This window comes from Leopardus geoffroyi, chromosome A2 (genome assembly GCF_018350155.1).
Source record: "Leopardus geoffroyi isolate Oge1 chromosome A2, O.geoffroyi_Oge1_pat1.0, whole genome shotgun sequence".
In the NCBI taxonomy this organism is placed as follows: domain Eukaryota; kingdom Metazoa; phylum Chordata; class Mammalia; order Carnivora; family Felidae; genus Leopardus; species Leopardus geoffroyi.
Window position 1 is genome coordinate 80,842,551 of NC_059331.1, and position 24,260 is coordinate 80,866,810.

The 24,260-nt window shown below is 36.0% G+C and overlaps 1 protein-coding gene across 4 annotated transcripts in view; it reads left to right on the forward strand.

Moving 5' to 3' along the window:
* Positions 1 to 24,260, forward strand: part of ORC5 (origin recognition complex subunit 5) — a 170,856-nt gene that overhangs the window by 56,541 nt on the left and 90,055 nt on the right. For 2 of the 4 annotated variants that reach the window (XR_006716239.1, XM_045494537.1), the window contains exon 13: positions 20,477 to 20,589. The exons of 1 other annotated variant lie outside the window; for it this stretch is intronic. Coding sequence is in view for 2 of the 3 variants with exons in the window: in XM_045494537.1 (XP_045350493.1) it covers positions 20,477 to 20,589 (113 nt within the window). In the remaining variant the exon portion in view is untranslated. Of the gene's footprint in view, positions 1 to 181; positions 206 to 20,476; positions 20,590 to 24,260 lie in introns of those variants that run through there. One more of the 4 variants, XM_045494540.1, reaches the window with a different exon arrangement.

The window sequence follows — 24,260 nt, forward strand, 5'->3', positions numbered from 1 at the left end:
TTTAAATTTTTCTGAGACTTTCAAATAAGTTTAGGCTTATGCAATTTAATATAATCTTGTAGTCAGGGACGTGGATCATTTTAAAAATTTTCACTTACCTAAAACAAATATATCTCTTATATATGTATCTGAGCTTTGTGAATGGCAAAGCATTAATTCTGATGTTTTCATTCTTTGTCAGTGTGGCTAGAATGGATAAACTATGCCATTTATATACAGGAAGTGGTCAAGGTTATAGGTATTACTTTCAGATTTTAATTTGATTAGATATGTTATTGAAGACCACTTATCTTTAGAATAGATACTACTGAATTGTCTTTTTTTCAGAAGCATATGAAAACCAGTTATGCTTCTTCATCTTCTTTTTCTTTGATGAAGAATGGTAATTTGGAAATTTTTTGCACCGTCTTGTTCAAACTTTTGATATTTCTGTGTCTTCTCTTACTCATCCTTGCCCACCTCCTCCATAGTCTTGTAGTTAGGTGAAGATAGTGGGAATACAGTTCTTTAAGATTGTGGCCATGTGTATCACTTATTTTAAAATATTAAGCCATATTGCCTTCTCTTTTCCCAGAGGATAAATTTGCTGAAGAGTGTATTTCTGAAATTATTGGTATAGGTTTTTAAAGTGACTTTTAAAAAGGAAACTTGTATTTAAAAATTTAAGGACATTCAATTATACATATATTACATATTATCATTGATCTTATTTGATCAGTTAGCATTTTGAAAAATTATTTTTAAAGATAGTTCACTGTAATTCCACAATTCAGGAGTTTTAAAATAATATAATTATTATATTGCTATATTATAAGAAACAGTGCACTCTAAATTAATGTCAAGAAATAGCCGAAAGATATGAAAAGTAACATACATTGTTTCTTTAAAAAATAGTTCTAGGGGCACCTGGGTGGCTCAGTCGGTTAAGTGTCTGACTTCTATTCAGGTCATGATCTCCTGGTTCGTGGGTTCAAGCCCTGCATTAGGTTTTGTGCTGACAGCTCAGAGCCTGGAGCCTGCTCCCGATTCTATGTCTCCCTTTCTCTTTGCCCTTCCCCTACTCATGCTCTGTGTCTCAAAAATGAATAAACGTTAAAAAAAATTAAAAATTAAAAAATAATAGTTCTATGTGCCATACTGACAAGTTGATTTTTTTTGGTAATTAATATGTAATATCTGAATGGCTTCCTATTTAGGTGTGCATAATTTGATAAGGAAAAAATTAAACTAAAATGTCCTTATAAATTGGGGCACCTGGGTGGCTCAGTCGGTTGGGCGCCTGACTTCGGCTCAGGTCAGGATCTCACAGCCTGTGAGTTCGAGCCCCGCGTCGGGCTCTGTGCTGACAGCTCAGAGCCTGGAGCCTGCTTCAGATTCTATGTCTCCCTCTCTCTCTGCCCCTCCCCTGCTCATGCTCTGTCTCTCTCTGTCTCAAAAATAAATAAAAAAAAATTTTTTTAATGTCCTTATAAATTTATTATAATTTTTAAGAGTATAAAAAAGAAAAATTTTGAGCAAAGTATAACATACAGGTATATTTTTTAAAAAATACACATTTCCATTTCTACTTTCTCTGCTTTTTGAACTCATGTCATGATGCCTTATACATATTGGAATATATTTGGACTATATTTCTACATCAGTTTAATTTTTTGGTCATGAATCAACTTGATCTTTCCCCACAAAGGTTGCATTAATTGCAGTAGCATTTAGATAACTTCATGCTTTCTATTCATTTAGTTGTTGGTTTATAAGCTCTACGGGATATATTTAAACTAATAATTTTGATAATTTCCAGATAATTATCAGTCAGAATGCAGAATGATAATTTAGTTATTTTACCTGTGCGAGTTTTCTGAAGCAGAGGCTTCACCTCTAATTTATCATAGCTGGAAGATGTTTTTGCTGTACTTGTTAGGACTGCTAACCTTTATTCAACCAAAACAAGATTTTTGGCATTTTTCCTCAAATATAGGTAGATGTACAGTAAATTTGTATAATTTCCTGCTTTTTTAAAGTATAGAAGGGATTTTGTTAATATTATTTATTTCAAAAACATTTAAAAATAAAAATTTTAGGGGCGTCTGGGTGGCTCAGTTGGTTCAGCGTCTGACTTTGGCTCAGGTCATGATCTCACTGCTTGTGAGTTCAAGCCCAGCTTCCGGCTCTGTGCTGACAGTTGAGCCTGGAGCCTGCTTTAGATTCTCTGTCTCCCCTTCTTTCTACTCCTCCCCTGCTTGTTCATTCCCTCTCTCTCTCTCTCTTTCAAAACTAAACATTAAAAAAAAAATTAACAAACGTGTTTGTTGAATCTTTCCTTTTGACATGCCTTGAACTTAGTGTTGTGGAACATGCTTGCTTTATACCTGGTCATAATTAAATTTTGCTAATATCAAATTAAATTTAGTTGTAAGTAAATTAGACTCAATTAGTTGTGTTTATTGGTATCAAACAATCCCAATTAAGACTTGAAACTTGTTATGGACAAATAAGCAGTGTATTATATTTGGCTTATTATAAACTAGGTGGCTCTTAAAAAGTCAAATGGGTATATATCAAATGCTTGGTGATTATAGATTATACTATTACATCTCTCTTTTATATACAATATTTCAAACTATTTTTGTAAACTTTTAACAAAAACTACTTTAACCAAATAAACTGATTTTATAGATTTTACTTATAATTATAAAACTTCTTTACCTTAAAAAATTAGTTTGCAGGGGCGCCTGGGTGGCTCAGTCGGTTGAGCGTCCGACTTCGGCTCAGGTCATGATCTCATGGTCTGTGGGTTCGAGCCCCGTGTCGGGCTCTGTGCTGACAGCTCGGAGCCTGGAGCCTGCTTCAGATTCTGTCTCCCTCTCTCTCTGACCCTCCCCCATTCATGCTCTGTCTCTCTCTGTCTCAAAAATAAATAATAAAACACTAAAAAAATTAAAAAAAAATTAGTTTGCATATTTTATAATAATATAGTTGTTTGATATATATTTTTACAGGAAAAGTAATAGCATTTATTAAATGCTAGCTAGTCTCCTAGCATCAGAAATCATAGTTGATGAAATACTATCCCATAGATATACTGATTAGATAAGAATTTGAACCTCATAAACATAAAGAGTAATGTCCTAAAATCTAGCTATAATATATTATGAAGCGAGTTTAAGTGTGATTATTTTCTATTTCTGTATATTAAAGGTAGTGAAGAAAACAGACAGTTTTCCTGAAAATAGATTCTCTGCATAGTAGAGTATTAGAAAGTATGAAAAGCTATTTTTTGGTGATTTGTCTGTGCTTCATTTGGCTTGTAATCACATTCCAGTGTCTCTGTTATATCCAACTTAAATACTTGATGCTATTAAGGTAAATTATATAAATCGCAGAAAATATCTTGAATGCTAACATTTTCTAATAATCTTACTATGTTTTTTTAAACCACAACTGAGATTGTGGGACATTTCATTGCAAACACGGTTAGGAGGCTTACTTAATGTCTGCTTCACTGATGAATATAGGTCAGCAGGGGTGCTGTTTGACTGAGGCAGGCCCTTCTCTAGCCTTGAAGAGCCTGACTGCCATGATGCTTAGTCTCCACTGGTGCAGTAAACTAGATTCTCGAATCCACTACTACCCCTAATGTGGATGTATTACTATTCTGCCATCAGGCCTCTCTGTAGTAGGTGCTTATTTCTGCAGATTTTTAAAAAACTAGGGATGTTTCATATTTCAAAAGAGTCAAGTTACTTTTGTGGTAAAGAATACTAATATAATCATTACCAAAGATTAAAAAAAAAAGGGGCACAGTATATTTTACTCTATTGCCCAGGTTGAATTTCTTGTCATCTGTAAAAGAACAGTGTTTACCCCTACACTACTCTTCTCGTGTCTTCCCTAACTCTGGTGTTAAATTTCTTCAGTGTAACTCCTTTGCCTTTGTGAATATATCAGCCCAGCAGTAGGCATTTTTATTGAACTCTAGAAAAATGGAACCATTGCTTAAGGGTGACATGTAAAATACTGCCTAAGGGATAAAAAAAATGCATAAATTATGCTTTCACCTTTTGAGTAAAATAATATATTGGTACCTTATTTTTGTAGGCAATATTTTATAACTACCTTTCTCAAAGCTTAGTAGTGCCTGTAATAAGTATACCAAATGTATACCCTTTGTTCACATTTTGGGGGCAAATGCATTCAACACCAATAAATTTTATTTGGCTTGGCAGAATTTTTTGCTGAAAACACAAAGGAATGTATGGAAATGTGCCTTCGCATGCCTATTTAAAAGAACCTGTATTGTTAATATAGTGACTATTATAAGCAAATGCATACCTTAATTAGAGCTTTATGACTAGTTTGTCTTAATGAGGAAAGGAGTTTCAATAAGAATAGGTTAGGAGTTAAATGATTTGGAAAAATCTACATCATGGAAATGTGTGCTACATATTAAAATACTTTTACAAAAAGATGATTAGAAGAAGCGTTGATGCTTAAGGGGTTTTCCAATGAGAAATTGTCTTGATTCCTTGTCAGCTCACAACTAATTAGAGTCTTTGGGAGGATGTTGGCCTCACCTGCCCATACAAAGACATATTTCAGTAGCTGATGCTGCAGAAAAGTCCTCATCCTTTCCCCTAGGTGAGAAATTGGGGTTCTCAGTGCTAAGTCATCCATAGAATCTAATTGTTCCCTCAACTTGGACTCTCTGAATGTGACAGAGTTGAATTCTTAGAATTGAGAGTAGTCATGCCCTATTGATAGTTAGGAATCAGGAAGGGTAATAAACTTACCCTGAACTGTCTTGTCTCCTCCCTTAACTTCAAATGCTGTGTGTCTGCTGACATCTTTTCAGTTCTGTATTTCTAGCCCTTATCCTAGCTCTGGACCCTAATTGCCAACTGAACAGTCATACCTCAATGTGCTGTGGTCATCACACACTGAATGTATCCAAAACAAAAATTATTCCCTAAACCTCTTTCTGTTTTTTCAGTGTTACCTAGATTTCAGAACTACTTATTTATTTATTCAGCCTTTAACAAAGCACATACTTTGTGGTATGCACAATGTTAGGTGCTAGAAACACAAAGATAATATAGGTATTTTTTAGTTCAATGGAGAAATCATCTCTGAATGCTTTTGTCTCCATTTACTTGGTCACCAAGTCCAATCTATTTTTCCTTCTAAAGACAGATGGTTCTTGGATATATTCCTTTCTTTCCCCATTGCCATGACCTTAAATCTTTATTTTCTTTGTCTCCTAGACTATTGCACCATTGTCCTAACTGGTCTCCCTGTCACCAAGTACTTTTGAATTTATCTTCCATACAGTCGTCAGCATAAATCTTAAGTAAATTTGATCTTGTTTTTCTGCTTACATTAAAAAAAAATTTTTTTTAATGTTTTTATTTATTTATTTTGGGAGAGACAGAGCACAAGTGGGAGAGGGCAGAGAGAGAGAGAGAGAGAAAGAGAGAGGGAGAGGGAGACACAGAATCCAAAGCAACCTCCAGGCTCCAGGCTCCAAGCTGTCAGCACAGAGCCCAATGCTGGGCTCAAACTCATGAGCTGTGAGATCATGACCTGAGCTGAAGTCACACGCTTAACTGACTGAGCCACCCAGGCGCCCCTCTGCTTGTACTGTTTTAAATGAGTTACATTATCTGTAAAATCATTTCTCCATTCCATAGCATTTCCTGTAAGTTTCTTCACAAACTGGCCCCATTTTCTGCCACTTCCTTTATGGCCCTCTACACCATTCACAGTAAGCTGTTTCCTCTCTGAAAGCACAACCAGTTTTTCCTTTATATTGTTATATGTGCTTTTCCCCTACCACTGTTGAGCTCTCTTTTATGCTTTGTGATCCACACCCCCAAATGCCATTTCTCAATTAATCCACATTTTGCCTCCCTCCCTATTATTCATTCTCTTCTCTATAATCAGATAGTTGTGTTTGTACTTAACCACTCGCATCCCTCTCATAATAGTGTTATTACCATTTTATTATGTGTTTATCTTCTCTGATATCATGAACTCTTTGAGGTTGCAAAGACCTTGTCTTTTCATTTTTGTGTCTCTCACATAGTGCCTTGAATGTGAGATTCACTCATTGAATGAATGGTTTCCCATTCTCTTAAGCTTACAGTTATGGTCTTCTTAGAGACTAAAGATTTGCAGTCATTTGTGTGCTGATTAAGTTCTAGGGATTATAGGCATTATCTTTAGTTTCTCTATGTAAAAACATACATGCCAGTTTTTGTTTATCTGAGCATAATTGGAGACTAATAGTCCACTCCCACTTTTTTTTTTTAACTAAAAATTCCAAAGATGAATTTCCAGAGATGATGATTTTAAGTTGAGCAGCTTTGACAGCATTTACCTATCGCTTCTATTGCCGCACTCATCATCTCCACCTCATGTGTGGAGAACTGTCAGTTGAACTCTCTTGATGTATGCCACATGCTCATGAACTATCACGTCACCTGAAATCAGATCAAATGTGCTTGTTGGGTTGTGTGAACCTCATGCATTAACATATCATATGTTAAGTTCTTTTATTTAAATAATTTAATATGTTTCAAGTTATAAAGCTCCTCCAGGACAAACAGGACAGGGTATTTCACAAATCAATTGACATAGATATCAACCTATGAAAGTATAAAAATAATGAGCATGTTAAAAATTAATTACAGTTGTAAATTGATTTCCTTTCGTTGGCAGAAAGAACATAGTTTATTAGCCCAGGAGCAGGTTCACACTGTTTTAACATCAAGCACTTCCAGCTGAAGCTTGTTAGTGACTGCCTCTCAGATTAAGGAAAAAAAACCTCACTGTGGTACATGAACTCCTCTTGTTAAGACATAAATAATCAGCTCATCCCCTACATGGATGAGAACAAAGAACATAATAGTATACAGAGCAAAGATTAATTAAGTAAATATTGCACGACCCCATTTAAGATGTTAATTAAAAAATATCCAAGTGTAAGGAGGTGTTCACTTTTAATTTTTCTTTGTGAATGCCTCTGTCATGACATAGGTGCTATTCACAGGAGAAAAATACATACTTTGGCACTTGAATTAGGCAGATTGATTATTTTAAGCTAAAGTAAAATAAAATTCTTTGTGGTTAGTATGTTGCTAATGCATGAAAGCTAGGGAAATAATTCTTTTTTGATAGTAAGATGCTTCAGAATTTTAGGGGTTTTGTTCATTAAAAAAATATTTTTTAAGTGTTTATTTTGAGAGAGAGAGAGAGAGCATGAGCAGGGGAAGAGCAAAGAGAGAGAGAGACAGAATCTGAAGGAGGCTCCAGGCTCTGAGCTGTCAGCACAGAGCCTGATGCGGGGCTTGAACTCACAAACTGCTAGATCGTGACCTGAGCCGAAGTCTTATGCTTAACTGACTGAGCCACCCAGATGCCCTTTGTTCATTTTTAAACCAAGGGCTAAAAACTAGAAATTTTATTTTGAGGAAAAACATCGGTGGCAACATATGACTAAAACTTAACACTAATATTAACTAGTTCCCAAAGCTCTTTTTTCCCCTTTTCTCAAGTTATGTCCATATCTTCAGCTAGATCCTGACTTATAGTATAGTCCCCTCCACCTTTTTTTTTTTTTTTTTTAACTTTATTCTGTAATTCCTGGCACAAAATCCAAATCCTGACTTGGAAAAACCGACTCCCTAGGCTACTTTCATGTTCATTTGAATTTCATTCATCTAGATTTGAGCTTGACACAATAGACAAGCATCTGTGGAAGACAGTACATAGTCTCCTAAAATCTGGAAATTATTGGCAAAAGAATATGCTTTAATAGGTAATAGAAACCAAAAAGTGGGGGTAAATGATTTCCATACAAAAATTTAAACTTACTTAAATAATTAAAATGACACTTCTTGAGAATGATTTCAATGTTTCAGGAAAGACCTTTCCATTACCTTTGCTTTTTAAAAGTTTAATGTTTAATGTTTCACTTAATTTTTTCAACTGTTGCATGTTTTGTATGATTTAGTGTCATAAATTTTTCTGTAAATGATCTTTAATCCACAAATGTATAAGAAATTTTGCATTGGGATACCGTTTTTAACATTACCTAATTTTAGATTTTAAGAAATCATGCAATTTCCCCACCTTAAATTATCTTTTAAAAATTAAACCTTAAGGGGCTCCTGGGTGGCTTAGTTCGTTGAGCGTCCGACTTTGGCCCAGGCCCTGATCCTGCGCTTCATGGGTTCCAGCCCTGCGTTGGGCTCTGTGCCGATGGCTCAAAGCCTGGAGCCTGTTTCAGATTCTGTGTCTCCCTTTCTCTCTCTCTGCCCCTCCCCCACTCTGTCTCCCAAAACAAATTAAAAAATAAATAAAAATTAAAATTAAACCTTAAAAGCAATGATTTTATATCTAATGTAATGTGCAGTCTGATTTATGGAAAGTTAACATTTCATTAGGTTAATAAAGTCCACTTAATATTTTACTTTGGTGAATCACACCCCTCACATCTGATCATTTGTTCACATGATTGTTGAATAGTAATTCTCAAGGCTGTTACCTGTATCCCTAGGGCAGGACATTTGCCTCTGTGGACATATTTCTTTATCCTTTCTGCTACAGTTTCATTAAGGTCTTTGTTTTGTCTGTAGTGGTTTTCCCGCTGGGTTTCTAACTTCTGGCATATTCACAGGACCTCCTTCCAGGGTGTAATGCTTCTAGAGTTATCATTTTACTCCCCTCTTCCATAAAGCCTGCTTGAGTCTATCCCAACAAAGTGACCTCTTCCCTGTGTACTGTAGCTCCCTTTTGGGGGTAGTGTAAGAAATATGGGCTTTAGATTCAGATGGTATTCAAATTCAGTGGTGCTCTTATAACTGTTAGCTCAGTGACCTTGAACATTTACCTCTTTGAAGTTGTTTCCTCATCTGGAAAAAGAGGTTTATGTATAGTACCCAACTCATGGTGGGATTGTTGTGAGGACTGAAGAAATTAAAGTGCCTACCACAGTGTCTGTATTTATAATCTATCAGTGCTGTATCTGATCTATAGAGCTGGGACTCAGTAGTAGGTTCCAGTCCCCATATCACTAATTACCCATGGTATCTAATATTAACCAGTCCCATGGCTCTCCCCCACCCACCCTCAAGTTTTGTCCATATTCCCTGCTAGATCCTGAAGGAAGAAAGGAATGCCAGGTTACATATGTGTCGTTCTCAGGAATTTGGAAGGACTCTAGAAGAAAAGATAAAAGTATTGGCCGGGGTCTTTAGTACAGCAGTTAATACTCTTGGCAGACCACCTTGTAATATTCATCAGCACCCAAAGTGAGGCATTATTTTGGCTAAACATTTTTAATATGTTAAAGATTCTTAAGACTTAATATGTTAAAATTCTTAATATGTTAAAGATGCTTAATTTAAAATTTATTTTTGGAACTCTGAAATGTTTTTTTGTAAATCTCCAGCATGGTATAGGTGTTGTATTCTTTTTCACTGGGACTTTTAGAGTAAATAATTTCGAAACATCTGCTAAAGTGCTTCAACATATTTGTTTGGGGTGACTGACCAGGGACTGATAATGTCATTCGTCCTTTTATGATGTCTGTTTTCTCATCCATAAAATGAGGCATTGATCTCCAAAGTTTTCAGTACTGATGGATTAGCTCAGAATTTTATTTTATAGTCATTTTTATATTGAAACATTTTAGTTTTTAATAAGTTTGAAACATTTGGTTTTTATAGCCCCCACATAACTGAAAAACCTTCACAGTTTTAAGAAATAGAAATAAAAAGTAAAATTTAGGAAAATGTAAATCCCAACCTGGGATTTGCATAATAATAATTTTGCTGTTATAATTTTATGTTCTAGAGAAATAAGTTGTACAAGTCACAGGTTTATAGCAACTTTGTGAGGCCTTTATGGGTCCAGAGCATGAAACCGGCAGCTTTAAATCCTTTGTTGCTGAACCACAAGTCGTAACTAATCATCTGGCTTTCAATAAGAAAATCTGTAATCTATATGCTTTTTAAAATCAACACAGGCTCACCACAGCACCGTATCAATGTTGAAATAATTAACATCTCTTATTTGCCCATTTTAAGCAATATTTTATCAAGTTGGTTTAAATCCCTGTAAATATGAGTCAAAAACTGTTTTTATTTCTCTAAGTAGATACCTAGCTTCATAGGTACTTAAACATTTTGAGAACAGATTTATTCAGGTAATTTACAAAGTCTTTCTCAAAGCTCTCTATATATTGTGTATTTTATCAGTGTATTTATGTATGTATATGTGTTTTTATTGAGGTATAATTGACTACAACATTATCTTAGTCTCAGGTGTGGAACACAATGAATTGAGATTTGCATATATTGTGAAATCACTACAGTAAGTCTAGTTAACATTTTTCACCATACATAGTCATAATTTTTTTCTTGTGTATTTATTTTATTGAATCTTCTATATGTATTTTTTTGGAGGTAATTGGGTTATTGTAGATTCGCATGTAATTGTGAGAAATAAAATGGAATCTCTTCTCCTGTGTGCCCTTTATTCAGTTTCCCCCCCAAGGTAACATCTTACAGAATTATAGTACCACAACCAGGAGATTGACATTGATACAATCCACTGATCTTATTCAAATGTCCCACTTTTACAAATATTTATTTTTGTGTATATCTGTGCATACTTGCTGATGTGAAATTTTATCCCATGTGTAGGTTTGTATACCCACCACCACAGTCAAGATACAGACCAGTGACATCACTCCAAAGACCCCTATTTTATAACCACACCTTCCTCCTTCCTACCCTCTCTACCAATCCCTGGCAACCACTAATCTCCATCTCTAAAGTTCTATGAATTCAAGAATTTTTAGAAACAGAATTATATAGTATACTATTTTGAGATTGGCTTTTTTCACTCAGCATAATTAACTCTTTTGAGATTCATCCAAGTTTTTGCATGTATCATAGTTCACTTTTTTTCTTCGTGCTGAGAGGTAGTCCATGATAGGGATGTACCACACTTTAACCATTCACTCATTGAGGGACATGTGGGCTCTTTTCCATTCTTTGTTTTGTTTTGTATAGTTTTGTTTTTGGCTATTACAAATAAAGCTACTGTGAACATTCATGTACAGGTTTTTGTATGAACATGCAATTCTCTGGGATAAATGCCCAATGGTGCAATTGCTGATAATCTAATAAATGCATGTTTAGTTTTATAAGTGATATCAGTGTTTTACCACTTCCAGTGAAGCATGGTAACCTTACTTCCAGTTAGACCCCTTTTCTTTCTCCCTTTTAAAATATTACTGTCTTGAGTATCAGGTTGGTGGAATAATTTTTAATCAGAGATGATATAGAACACTCACAAGGAGATGGTCTATTTGATTTATCGTATTTCTGCTCTTTCCATTGTTTTGTCTTATTTCTTGATGCCCAAGGTTCCTTCTTTTATCATTTCCTTTTTTTGTTTAAAGAACTTACTTTAACCATGATTTAAAGGCAGGTCTGCTAGTGACAGATTCTTTAGTTGTCCCTCATATGAGAAGCTCTTTATTTCCACTTTATTCATGAAGGATAGTTTTTTGAGACATAGAACTCATAATTGCTAGTTTTGTGGTGGTAGGATTCCTGTTCCAGTCAGGGAAGAATAGGCCTGCCTGGGTAGCTTTCTGTTCTGGATTGGGAATTACAGGATGCTAGGCCTGGGTTACTTTGTGCTTTTGGGTGGGTAGTCATAGGACTCCCTGCTTTTATATTGTTCCTCTAGTCCTGGGCCCATAAGCAGTCTGCGTTCCCCTTTCCACCTTTCAGAATCCTCCTTTGCTTGCTTCTTAGATTGTTTCCAGGGTGGATAGTTGTCCAGGGAAAGATAGTAAATATGAATCAATGCCATCTTGTCTGGACCAGAAGTTCTCCTGTATTTTTATTTTTTTATCTTTTCTTTCCAGCCCTACTTTCTAGGCTCTTTGTTAGTATTTGTTTATAAAGTATATTCAATGGTAGGGGCACCTGTATGGCTCAGTCAGTTAAGCATCTGACTCTTGTTTCGACTCAGGTCATGATCTCTTGGTTCATGGGTTCAAACCCCTTGTTAGTCTCTGCACTGACAGCATGGGACCTGCTTGGGATTCTCCCCTTCTCTGCCCCTCCCCTGCTTGTGCCAACTCACTCTCTCTCTCAAAATAAATAAGCTTTAAAATATATATATATATATTCAAAGGTAATTGCAAAGTTGAGTTGCATGAGAAGTCTACTGTAAATTAGTGCTAAGTTTTTTTTCCAGTATCTTCAAGTATATTTTACCATTATTATTTAGAAAGTTTATCTCCAATAAAGATTAAATTCTTCTGGGCCGCCTGGGTGGCTCAGTCGGTTGAGCGTCCGACTTCGGCTCAGGTCGTGATCTCATGGTCCGTGAGTTCGAGCCCCGCGTCGGGCTCTGTGCTGACAGCTCAGAGCCTGGAGCCTGTTTCAGGTCTGTGTCTCTCTCTCTCTGACCCTCCCCCGTTCATGCTCTGTCTCTCTGTCTCAAAAATAAATAAACAAACAAAAAAAGATTAAGTTATTCTAAGACATTAATTTTATTGACCGCAGTATATTTCAGTTTATTCTTCTTTGCTGGAAAAGAGCCTTACTCAGAATCACTTCCTGCATTTGGGGCCTTAACAATGGGAATGATTCTAACAGGATTGGTTGCTGCAGCAGATAGGAAAGACTCTGGTCCCATCTCTACTTTATGCATGCACGTGCATACACACAAAACTGAGACACTATAATGCATCTGGTCCTGAGTGCCTTCGCTGTCTAGACTTCTGCCATATTCCCACCAGCCATATCAAACCACAGGTATTAATGCCAACCTGGAGGTACGATTTCACTACGTTGTCACGAACATTTAAACTTGTGCAAGGGGGCGCCTGGGTGGCGCAGTCGGTTAAGTGTCCGACTTCAGCCAGGTCACGATCTCGTGGTCCGTGAGTTCGAGCCCCGCATCAGGCTCTGGGCTGATGGCTCGGAGCCTGGAGCCTGTTTCCGATTCTGTGTCTCCCTCTCTCTCTGCCCCTCCCCCATTCATGCTCTGTCTCTCTCTGTCCCAAAAAAAATAAATAAACGTTGAAAAAAAAATTAAAAAAAAAAAAATAAACTTGTGCAAGGAAGTAAATCAGTTTTTTCTGTGGTCCTGTTTATCTTTGAATGCTCAGTACCTAGAGCAAGTCCTCAAGAGTTTTGTGAATATACAATTAGAAACAAATATTAGATAATTTTTAAGAATTGGCTAGTGGAGAGGAAGGTGGATATTCTTGAACTTTATGTATAGAAATAATTTTCCAAAGTTTCATGTGTTTTTTCCTACAAGTTTTCATTTAGGTATAAGTTCATATGTTTGAGATTCAAAATGTTCACCCCACAAGTTAATCTTTGTACATGATTTTTGTCAGTTTTACTCTAGTAATATTTTAATAAACTGGCAGAGTACTTTTAAATTGTTGGTACATTTGTACACTGCTTTATGTAATGTTCTCTTAAACTCTGTGTGTCTGTTCTTTTTGTTCATATGATAAGGTTACAGAATAAAAAAATCTCTGAAATTAGTAATTTTTAATTTAAAAAAATCACATCCTAATTTAATTGCTTCATTTTGGTTTTGGATTTTTTTGTGTACTGGTTTTTCCTGAATCCTACCTTCCCCTCCTCCCAAAGTTGAGCAGCCATCTTATTAACAGTTTGGAAATACCTTCTGACTGCTACATCTTAAAGTGATACTGTTTCCTTTGCACAATTTACATGATTACCCATGGAATTCTGGTAATGATTTTCAGGGGCTCTCTGGTTCAATTTACTGCCTTTGGAAATTTGTTGTAACTAATGTGATAAAAGTAATAAAAGCATAGGCTATCTGAAAATATTCTTGAAATTCTAACTTAGATAGATTAAAGACAGATTTTTGTGTTTCTTTTGAAAAAATGCATAAGAGTAATTTAGCATACAATTTGAGTTCAAAGATTAAGTATATGAGGGTATTTGAATCATAAGAAAGTAGAAGTTATAAGAAATATAAGGAGATGCCACTGGAAGAAAAAGGTAAGTAATGTTTTTTTCTGTTTTAAAAATACTAAAAAAAACCTGTGTTTAATAATAAGGAAGATTAATGTGTGAGTTTCAAATGGCTATTACTAACCTACTTTAGCAAATGAATCCCTTACAGAAAAATAGAAAAGATTGAAGTTAATGAATGTATTTTGCCACAAGAAACTATGTTAACTCTTCTATATATCCATAAAATTTCAGGCCTACTTTCTCATCATGATTCCTATCTGCTTCCAAAATAGGAAGGATAACAAGTTTGTCTTGATGTTCAGTAATACTTACCCCATCCCTTCATAGTAAAGATCTCAAGTAACTCATCTCGTAAGAGATACGAGCACGCAGGGCCTGCATGTTCTCATTATTAAGTGAACCTTTCTTTAAACTGCTTTTAAAATCAGGTTTTATTTGTGTTGATATACCTTCGTGTTTCTTTTTAGTGTTTGATGTATCTCATTCTGTCCTTTGACTTTTCACTTTTCCATATTCTTCTGTTTTAGAGGTATCTCTCCCAAACAGTAGATAGTTGGATTTATTTTTTTCAATCAGTCAGTCTTTGTTTTTTATTTGCAGCAGTTAGCTTACTTATGATTACTAATGTAATTTTGTTTATATCTATGATTTTATACTTTCTATTTCACCTACCTATTTTTGTTTCTTATTTTCTTCTGGATTATTTTTATAATTCAGTTTTTCCTCTTTACTAATGTAGAAGTACATACTGTTGTTTTTATTCTCTTAGTTGTTATTGTAAAAATTATAACATTCATACTTATTGAAGTCAAAATTTAGTAAGTACTTTTACTTTTCTCAGATACCATGGGACCTTAGAACATTTTAACTTCATTTTCGATACTCCCAATTTACATATTACTGGTATTGTGCACTTTACTCTTATTTTTGTTAATTAATTAATTACTTCTCATGTTTATATGTTTTGAGAGAGAGCATGAGCAGGGAAGGGGCAGAGAGAGAGGGAGGGAGAGAATCCCACACGGGTTCCACACTGTCAGCACAGAGCCCAGCTCAGGTCCTGATCCCATGAACTGCAAGTTCGTGACCTGAGCCAAAATCAAGAAGTGGACACTCAACTGACTGAGCCACCCAGAAGCCCTGATCTTATTTTTCTCCCCACAATGCATTATCATTTCTGCAGGTAAATTCATTTAGATTTACCATCATATTTTCTATTCTCTTTATTCTTCATTCCCTCTTGCATTTCAGACCTTTTGATGGGATCACTTCCCTTCACCTGGAGGTATGTTTTAGGAATTTCCTTAAGTAGGGATCTTTTGGTAGTAAATGTTTGGTTCTGTTTGGAACTGTGTTTAATTCATCTTCAATATTAAGAGATTTTTTTTTTTTCTGGGTGTACAGTTCTGAGTTATTTTCCACCATGTATTGAAGATACCTTTTCACTGTTGTATGGTTTTCATCGTTCTTAAGAAATCTGTAGGTCCAACTGCCACTTGTTGGAAGATACTGTGTTTTCTTCTCTAGCTTTTTTTTTTAAGTTTGTTTTATTTCTTTTGAGAGAGAGAAAGAAAGCAAGAGAGAGGCAGAGAGAGAGAGAGAGAGAATCCCAAGCGTGAGGGGCTCAGTCTCATAAACTGTGAGATCACGACCTGAGCCAAAATCAAGAGTCAGATGCTCAACTTACTGAGCCACCCAGGCGCCCCTTCTTTTCTAGTTACTTTTTTTTTTTTTTTCAACGTTTATTTATTTTTGGGACAAAGAGAGACAGAGCATGACCGGGGGAGGGGCAGAGAGAGAGGGAGACACAGAATCGGAAACAGGCTCCAGGCTCTGAGCCATCAGCCCAGAGCCTGACGCGGGGCTCGAACTCACGGACCGCGAGATCGTGACCTGGCTGAAGTCGGACGCTTAACCGACTCCGCCACCCAGGCGCCCCTCTAGTTACTTTTAAGAACTCTTATCTTCTGTGTGCTACACTTTCAGATGATGTATCTAGGTGTGGATTTGTTTTGATTTCTCCTTCTTTGGATTTATTTAACTCTTTAATTCTGTGCTTTAGTGTTTTTTCATCTCCTCAAATGAATTTCCATCCATTATCTCTTCAGATACTATTTGTGCCCCATTTTGTCCAACTCTGTTTTCCTTCTAGATCTTTGATTAGGGGTATGGCCTTTGTCTTCTCTATTTTTTAACCTTTTTCATATTTTCCCTCTTTGTATCTCTTTAGTCTGCATTTTGGGTAGTTTCTTCAGAACTGTTCTCACATTCCTTAATTTTCTCTACATCTGGCCATATAATTTTTAATTGGTTATGTTTTTAATCTGCAGGTAATTTTAAATTTTATGTTTTCTAAACAAGTTAAGCATGGTATATTTTTCAGTAAGCTATAGGAAATTCAGTGTTTTTAATAAATAGTGTGTTTTAACTAAATGAATGGGCTGTTAGAAAATAAACTCATTTAATTTGAAGTTGAAAAATAATGCTGATAGGTAGTAACAATATAAATAATACCTCATATTACCGAATACTGTGTCCCAGGCCCTGTGCTAAGTGCTTTACACATGGCCTCATTTGATCGGCACATCACTATTTCACACATTTTTAACAACCAATTTAATTTTAATCATTTTTGTTTCAATGAACTTAATTCCTAAACTAGGTAAGTGGACACTCTTATCTTTTGTAAAAATGTTGAATGACATGATTTGTTTTTTTACCTTTCATTAACCTTATTCATATGCATATAAAATATTACTAAGAAAATCATAACTGAACTGTGATCACAGCTAAGAGAGCTAACGTCTAATGAGTTGTATTAGACTGTTACCTCATCCAGTGAAGATATAAGGAAAAGTAAAACTGATTCAAGGCAGAAAGCACTTACATGCTTTTCAGAGGTTTTGGAGTTGTAGTTAGGAAACCTAAATCCTAGCCATTTAAGTTTCTGGTACCATCCAGTCATTATCACTTTGGGCAAGTCAGTGAGCATCTCTATTTCCACATTGGTTAAATCAGTCATCTGAACCTAACAGTTTTCTGATGCAGGGTTTGGCAGACGTTTTCAGTAAAGAGCCACATTGTAAATATTTTAGGTTTTGCAGGCAAGGAGGCAAAATGGAGGCTATATCATGTAGGTACTTATGCATGAGAGAAGACTTTTATCTCATTCCATCTTGTTTGCCTGGCGTGAGGTCAGTACATTTTGTGGGCATGTTTTGTGCTCGCTTGCCATCGACTGGAGACATTTTGAGGACAAAGAGAGAAGAGGCCTGGCAGCCTGGACAGGCAGGGTGACAACTGTGGTCAGTTCCATTCTTTGTCACAGTGACATTCAGGTCCCCGTGCACTCTTCTTTCCTCCTGGAGAACCCAGTTGTCTCAACAAATATCAAGGGATTGCTTAGTATACAGACCATATCCTGTGATTTCCAGAACCTCCCCCCCCCCCCAAAAAAAAAACCCCAAATTTAAAAATACTGGAAAAACTTCATGAGCTGGAAATTAAAGAAGAATTCTGGGGTGCCTGTGTGGCTCATTTGGTTAAGCGTATGACTCTTGGTTTTGGCTCAGGTCATGATCTCACAAATGCTGGCAGTGCCGAGCCTGCTTGGGATTCTTCTCTCCAACTCCCCCTCTCTGTCTTTCTCTCAATAAAATAAAATAAGCATTAAAAAAAAAAAAAAGAATTCTAAAATAGCTTTGGAGCTAAAGAAGAAATCAAAACAAATTATAATTGGAGTATATAACTACTTTCAAGATAGTAGAACAAACAATAGAATGGAAGAGTATTATAATTTAGTGCAATAAAAGACAAGAAAGACACAGAAGAACAAATAGAAGGGTAGACATAGGGTGCCTGGATGGCTCTGTCGGTTAAGCGTGACTTCGGCTCAGGTCATGATCTCATGGTTTGTGAATTCAAGCCCCGCATTTCGCTTGCTGCTCTCAGCACAGATCCTGCTTTGGATCTTCTGTCCCCATCTCTCCCTCCCCCGCTTGTGCTCGCTCTCTTAAAAATAAATAAAACATTTAAAAAGTTAAAAAAAATTTTTGAAAAGAAAAAAGAAAGGTTGACATACAGTGGTAGAAAAATTTTAGAACATCGTTACAATAAAGGCAAATGGGGGGCGCCTGGGTGGCACAGTCGGTTAAGCGTCCGACTTCAGCCAGGTCACGATCTCACGGTCCGGGAGTTCGAGCCCCGCGTCAGGCTCTGGGCTGATGGCTCAGAGCCTGGAGCCTGTTTCCGATTCTGTGTCTCCCTCTCTCTCTGCCCCTCCCCCGTTCATGCTCTGTCTCTCTCTGTCCCAAAAATAAATAAACGTTGAAAAAAAAAATTAAAAAAAAAAAAAAAACAAAGGCAAATGGAGCAAGGTAAAGATTGTCAGACTGGCTATAAAAAAAATTGCACTACATGTTGTTTACATGAGAACTATCTAAAACTAAGAAAATTAAAAAATTGCAGGGCGCCTGGGTGGCTCAGTTGGTTAAGTATACAGTTTTTGATTTCAGCTTAGGTCATGATCTCATGGTTTGTGAGTTTGAGCCCTGCATCCAGCTCTGCACTGTCAGAAGGATTCTCCTTCTCTCCCTTTCTGTCTGCCCCTCCTCTGCTCACGTTCTGTCTCTCAAAATAAATAAACTTTAAAGAAAAAGAAAATAACAAATTTGAAAGGAAGATGGTGTAAAAGGAAAACATTATCACCTAAAAGAATGTTGATATAGGTATATTAATATTAGAAAAAAATACACTGTAGGTCAAAGACGTTACTGAAGAAAGCGACCATTAGATAATAATGAAAAGGTTTAATTTGCCAACAAAACAGTGATTTTTAAGTGTATGCATTTAGTAACAGGTTCAAAAACATAGAGCAAAAATTAACAACTACAAAAAGGACAAACTCCTCAAAATGGGAGAATTTTAATTCCTTTTGTAAATTTTGATAGATGAAATAGATAAAAAATGGAGTATGTAAGATTTCAGCCATGTAAATAAGCTTGATCTAATAGACTTGTAAAACAGTGTGTAACAGCTGCAGAATGCAGAACTCTTTCAACACAGAGAACATTGATAAAAAAGATTTCAAGACTTAACCTAATTTGTGATACTGAATTAGAAATTAAAGGCTTAACTTTTTGAGTGCAGAGCTTCATATTTGGATATATTAACACAAAGTGTTTTTCTAATTAGCAAAAATTTTTCGTATTTGCTAAATATAGAATTTTCTGTATATAAAATACTGTGGTATCTACCATCTGTTCATTTTTTAATTTGCTAATAAAGCAATGACAGCTGACTGAACACTGCCTAACACTTTTCTCCTAAAAATTGTAATGGGAGGAGACTCCAGTCTGTATGGTATAGTAGGATGAGCAGGGACTCTAGATTTGAATTCTTGCTAAGCTGCCCACCAGCTCTAGGATCTGGGGCAAGTTACTTACCACCTCCAAGGCTTATCACTAAGTGAGTGTAACAGTGTCCACCTTCTAAGGTTATGAGGAATAAATGAGATACTGTGTATAGAATACTTGGTACCAAGCAAATCATTACTGCTATTACTGTTTTTAATCACTCATGGAATGTTTACCAAGCATCTGTAAAGTTTTAGTCTCAAATTAAGTATTTTTAATTCCTAAGACTTGTCACTAGGTATTACAGGTTTTAAAAAACTCTTATCCCTTCAATTGCCATGAAGCAAGTCTCCAAATCTTTTCTTGTTGCCATTGCTGATCTCTTCCCCTATTGTCCAGGAGATGAGGAGAAGAAATAGGGAGAAGAGAATGGGCTGCTCAAAGAATTTCACCTCTTGAATCAGCTTTCTTTCTTGGATTTTATCATACTTAATACTTTTGTTGGCCTTACAAATGTGACATTATCTTATATTTTGATTTGACCTGTCAGAACGCATTTTTGTTTCCACCAGCACTAATCCTTCTGGTATTTTTCTGACTACCCAATTGGTGATCAGTTTTAAAGTAAGACTAAGCCTAGGCCTGAAGGATGTATTTATCTCTCATTTAACCAGCTACCACACTCTAAAAAAGGCCCACATCCATATCGTAACTGCTCAATTCTCAAGGCAGTACAGATTTGATATTCTGAGATATTAAGATAGAACCCCCATAAAATTCTGAGTAGAGAAAGAATGTGCTTTATTAGTATATTTTAAAGGTTAGCAATTGTGTGAGTCATTAATGAAACAAAGCTGTCTCTAATGGAATCCTTAAAGCTTATTGTTAGTTTAACCAGGACTTTAAGTATATGTACAAATATCTGTATACAAATTCAAAGTTATATTCTTTGCAGATTTTCTTATGAATTCAGTTATATATCTTTACCACAGGAGCTGTAAAATGTTTTAGAAATGAGGTCATCATGTAATCCCATTAAAACATCTCATAAAAATGTTTTCTTATTTTTAGATTACCTCTCTAGTGACCCTTCAGCTATTAACCCTGGTTGGTCACGACGATCAGCTTGATGGACCAAAATACAAATGTACTGTATCTCTAGATTTCATCAGAGCTATTGCTAGGTAAGCATAGAATCATCATTAATGTAAAATGTCTTGAATTATGTAAATGATACACTAAATATAAAAATTAATGTTCTTCCTAATGTAATGTCATTAGTCATTTAAGCAAGAGAAGATCATTTAAGTGCCAAGAATGAAAAAGTTTCACTGTACGATGAACCCTCTTATCAAATTTACAAATGACACAAAATTGGGAAAATTAGCTAATATATTAGATGGCAAAAAGGAAGATTCTGAGAGACCTTACCAGACTGGAATAATGGTCCCATAGCAGCAATGTAGGATTTAATGGACAATTGACTCCAAAAAAACCTCAAATGTACTAAAACAGGGTGGGAGAGACCTGGCTTAAGTCCTGAGCATTTTAGCTGGTGTCTCATTCAAGGGAGGTAATAGGTCTCCTGTGCATTGCCATAGGCAGAACAAATCTGTTGTGCTGTCCTGTGCTTGGCGTTTTAAGAGGGGCTTTGACAAGTGGGAGGTGCCGGTGTTGCGGGGAGAGGGCAGGAGGAGAGTGGTGGAGTGAGACACCATGTCTCATCCCTAAGGGATGAGAGAAAAGCCTTAGGAAAGATTTGGTAACCGTCTCAAGTATTTCGCGGCCTTTCATGTACAAATGGATGAAACTAATTATGAGTACTTCTAGAATTTTAGAAGTTCTAGGGAAGAAAGTATGTCTGTCAAAACGAGAGCTTCTCAGTGGCATCTAACGCTGTGGACCACTCTCTTTTTTAAAACTCTGTTTTCTTAGAGCCCATGATTCCAGTCTTCTGGTTTTCCTCTTTATTCTTTGGTTGTGTTTTCTAAGGCTTTTTTTGCCAGTTTATCCTTTCCAGCTGACCTTTAAATCTAGCTGGTCCTTGAGGCTAGGTTCTTTTCTCTTTTCATATTGTACTTCTTCCTTAAGCAAATTTAGCTATACCCATGACTTAACCATCTCTATATTAATAACTCCCCAGTTTTTAAAGGCCAGACCTTTTTTTCTGATATTCTTGACCTTTATTGGATGTTTCTCAGCTCTATCAATATATTTCCAAAACTGAACTCAGGAATTCTAACCTCTACTTCTGCCTACCAACAAAAAGGAATGTTCCAGCTTACCTCCAGGATTCCCTATTTCAGTGGTTAGCACTGTAGTCTGCCACATGGTGCTGGCCTGAGACCTGGGAGTCATTCTTGACTTTTCTCTCTCCCACACTCCCAGCATCCAAGCATTAGTCCTATTGATTACCAAGTCCCTCCTATATATCTCAGATTCATTCACATATACTATTTGTTACCTCTCTAGACCAAGCCACCATCATCTTTTCTCTAGTAGCCTCCTAATTGGTCTTCTCTCTACTCTTATCCCCTTAGAATTTGTTGTCCACACTATAGCCAGAATGATCTTATAAAAATATAATGTCATCCTCCTACTTAAAAGTCTTCAATGTATCTTTTTGAATTAGTGTTTTTGTTTTCTTTGGGTAAATACTGCATAGTGCAATTAGTGGATCATATAGTATTTCTATTTTTAATTTTTTGAGGAACCCCTGTACTGTTTTCCATAGTGGCCGCACCAATTTACCTTCCTACCAACAATGTTTGAGGATTCCCTTTTCTCCAAATCCTTGCCAACACTTGTTACTTCTTGTATTTTTGATACTAGCCGTTCTGACCAGTGTGAGGTGATACCTCATTGTGGTTTTAATTCGGGTTTCTCTGATGATTAGTTGAGCATCTTTTCACGTGTCTGTTGGCCATCTACATGTCTTCTTTGGAAGAGTGTTCAGATCCTCTGCTCATTTTTAAATCTCTTTTAATCTTTCTAGAAAAATCCATCTTTTAATCCTCTGCCTACTTTTTAATTGGATTGGATATTTTTTTGGTGTTGAATGATGTAAGTTCTTTATATATTTTGGATATTAATTCCTTATGAAAAAATCTAATTAGAAAAGATATATGCACCACTATGCTTATTACAGCATTATTTTCAATAGCCAGGGTATGGAGGCAGCCCAAGTGTCCATCAATAGATGAATGGATAAAGATGTGGTACGTATATGCAATGTGATATTACTCAGTCATAAAAAAAGACGAGTTCTTGCCATTTGCAATAACATGGATGGATCTAGAGAGTATAATGCTAAGTGAAATAAGTTAGGCAGAGAAAGACAAATACCATATAATTTTACTTATGTGTGGAATCTAAAAAAGAAACACTTTAAACAAGTTTTTTTAATGTTTATTTTTGAGAGAGAGAGAGACAGATTGCAGATGGGGGAAGGGCAGAGAGAGAGGGAGATACAGAATCCAAAGCAGGCTCCAGGCTCCAAGCTATTAGTACAGAACCCGATGTGGGGCTCGAACCCACAAACTGCAAGATCAAGACCTGAGCCCAAGTCAGACGCTTAACCAACTGAGCCACCCAGGCATCCCTAAAAAACGAACTCTTAAATACAGACAACAAATAGGTGGTGGCCAGAGGGGAAGTGGGAAGGGGATGAAGGAGTAAAAGCTTCTAGTTACAAAGTAAATAATTCATGGAGATGAAAAATAACAGGAAATATAGTCAATAAGATGGCAGTAATGTTTGGTGACGGATGGTGACCTCACTTGTGTGAGCACTGAGTCACGTATAGAATTGTTGAATCAATATGTCTCGTACTCCTGAAACTAATATAACATTGTACATCAATTATACTTAAAAAAAAAAAAAAAAAAGGCTTCAATAATTTCCCATGACTCTTAGGATAAAAAAAAACCAGGAATCTTTAAAGTAGCTTACAAGACCCCAAGTGATCTGGCCCCTGCCACATCACTTTGGTGCCCAGGCCACATCTAGTACAAACACTGCTCTTCTTGGTATTTGCACTTTAACCCAGCTGGCTTTTTTTTAATTCTTCATAATCACCATTCTGCTTCCCATCTTTGCAAATGCAGCACTTTCCAACTCCTCCACTCCTTTATCTAGCTAACTGCAGCTTAACCTTTAATGTCATTTTAAATGAAAAGTGTTCTTAAACCACCGTCATCCCCACCAATCACACTATACAGGTAAACTGGTCTCATTCTTTTCTTCTGTTACTTATCATATTTTTAATTAAGTAATTTATTCAATAATTAGATTTTATCTTTCTTTCTACCATATAAGTCCACAAAGCTCAAAGCAGAGACTGTATGTCAATCGCTGCCTTACCTCAAACTTAAACACGATGCTTTAAAGTTAGTATGTGTGAAATATATAAATAGTACATATTTTCCTATAATGATTAGCAGTAAAACTTCTGATGAAAAGGAACCATTGTGGGCTTGTGTTTGGGGGAAGCGACAAGAAGGGGGCTAAAGAGACCGTTTCATTCCAAACTGAGGTATGGTGGAGATAAGAGATCGCAAGGATAGTTACCAAAGAAGAGGTAGGTATGTCTGTTGCTGACACCTGTGGTAGAGAATGAATTATTAGATCAGAAGACACAACCTAAATGTTCAAAACAAGAGAATGGATTGCTAATTTATTGTATGTTCTTATTTTTGAAAAGTACTGTGCAGTTATTAAAAATCATACTTTTGAAGTTTGGTAAAAACATAAAAGTACTCTTGATACAGGCTTTTAGTGAATAAACCCATTATATATGGAGTTATATACACAAGAAAAGTAGGAAAACCTAAGGGAAGAGAGTAATGGTCAAAAT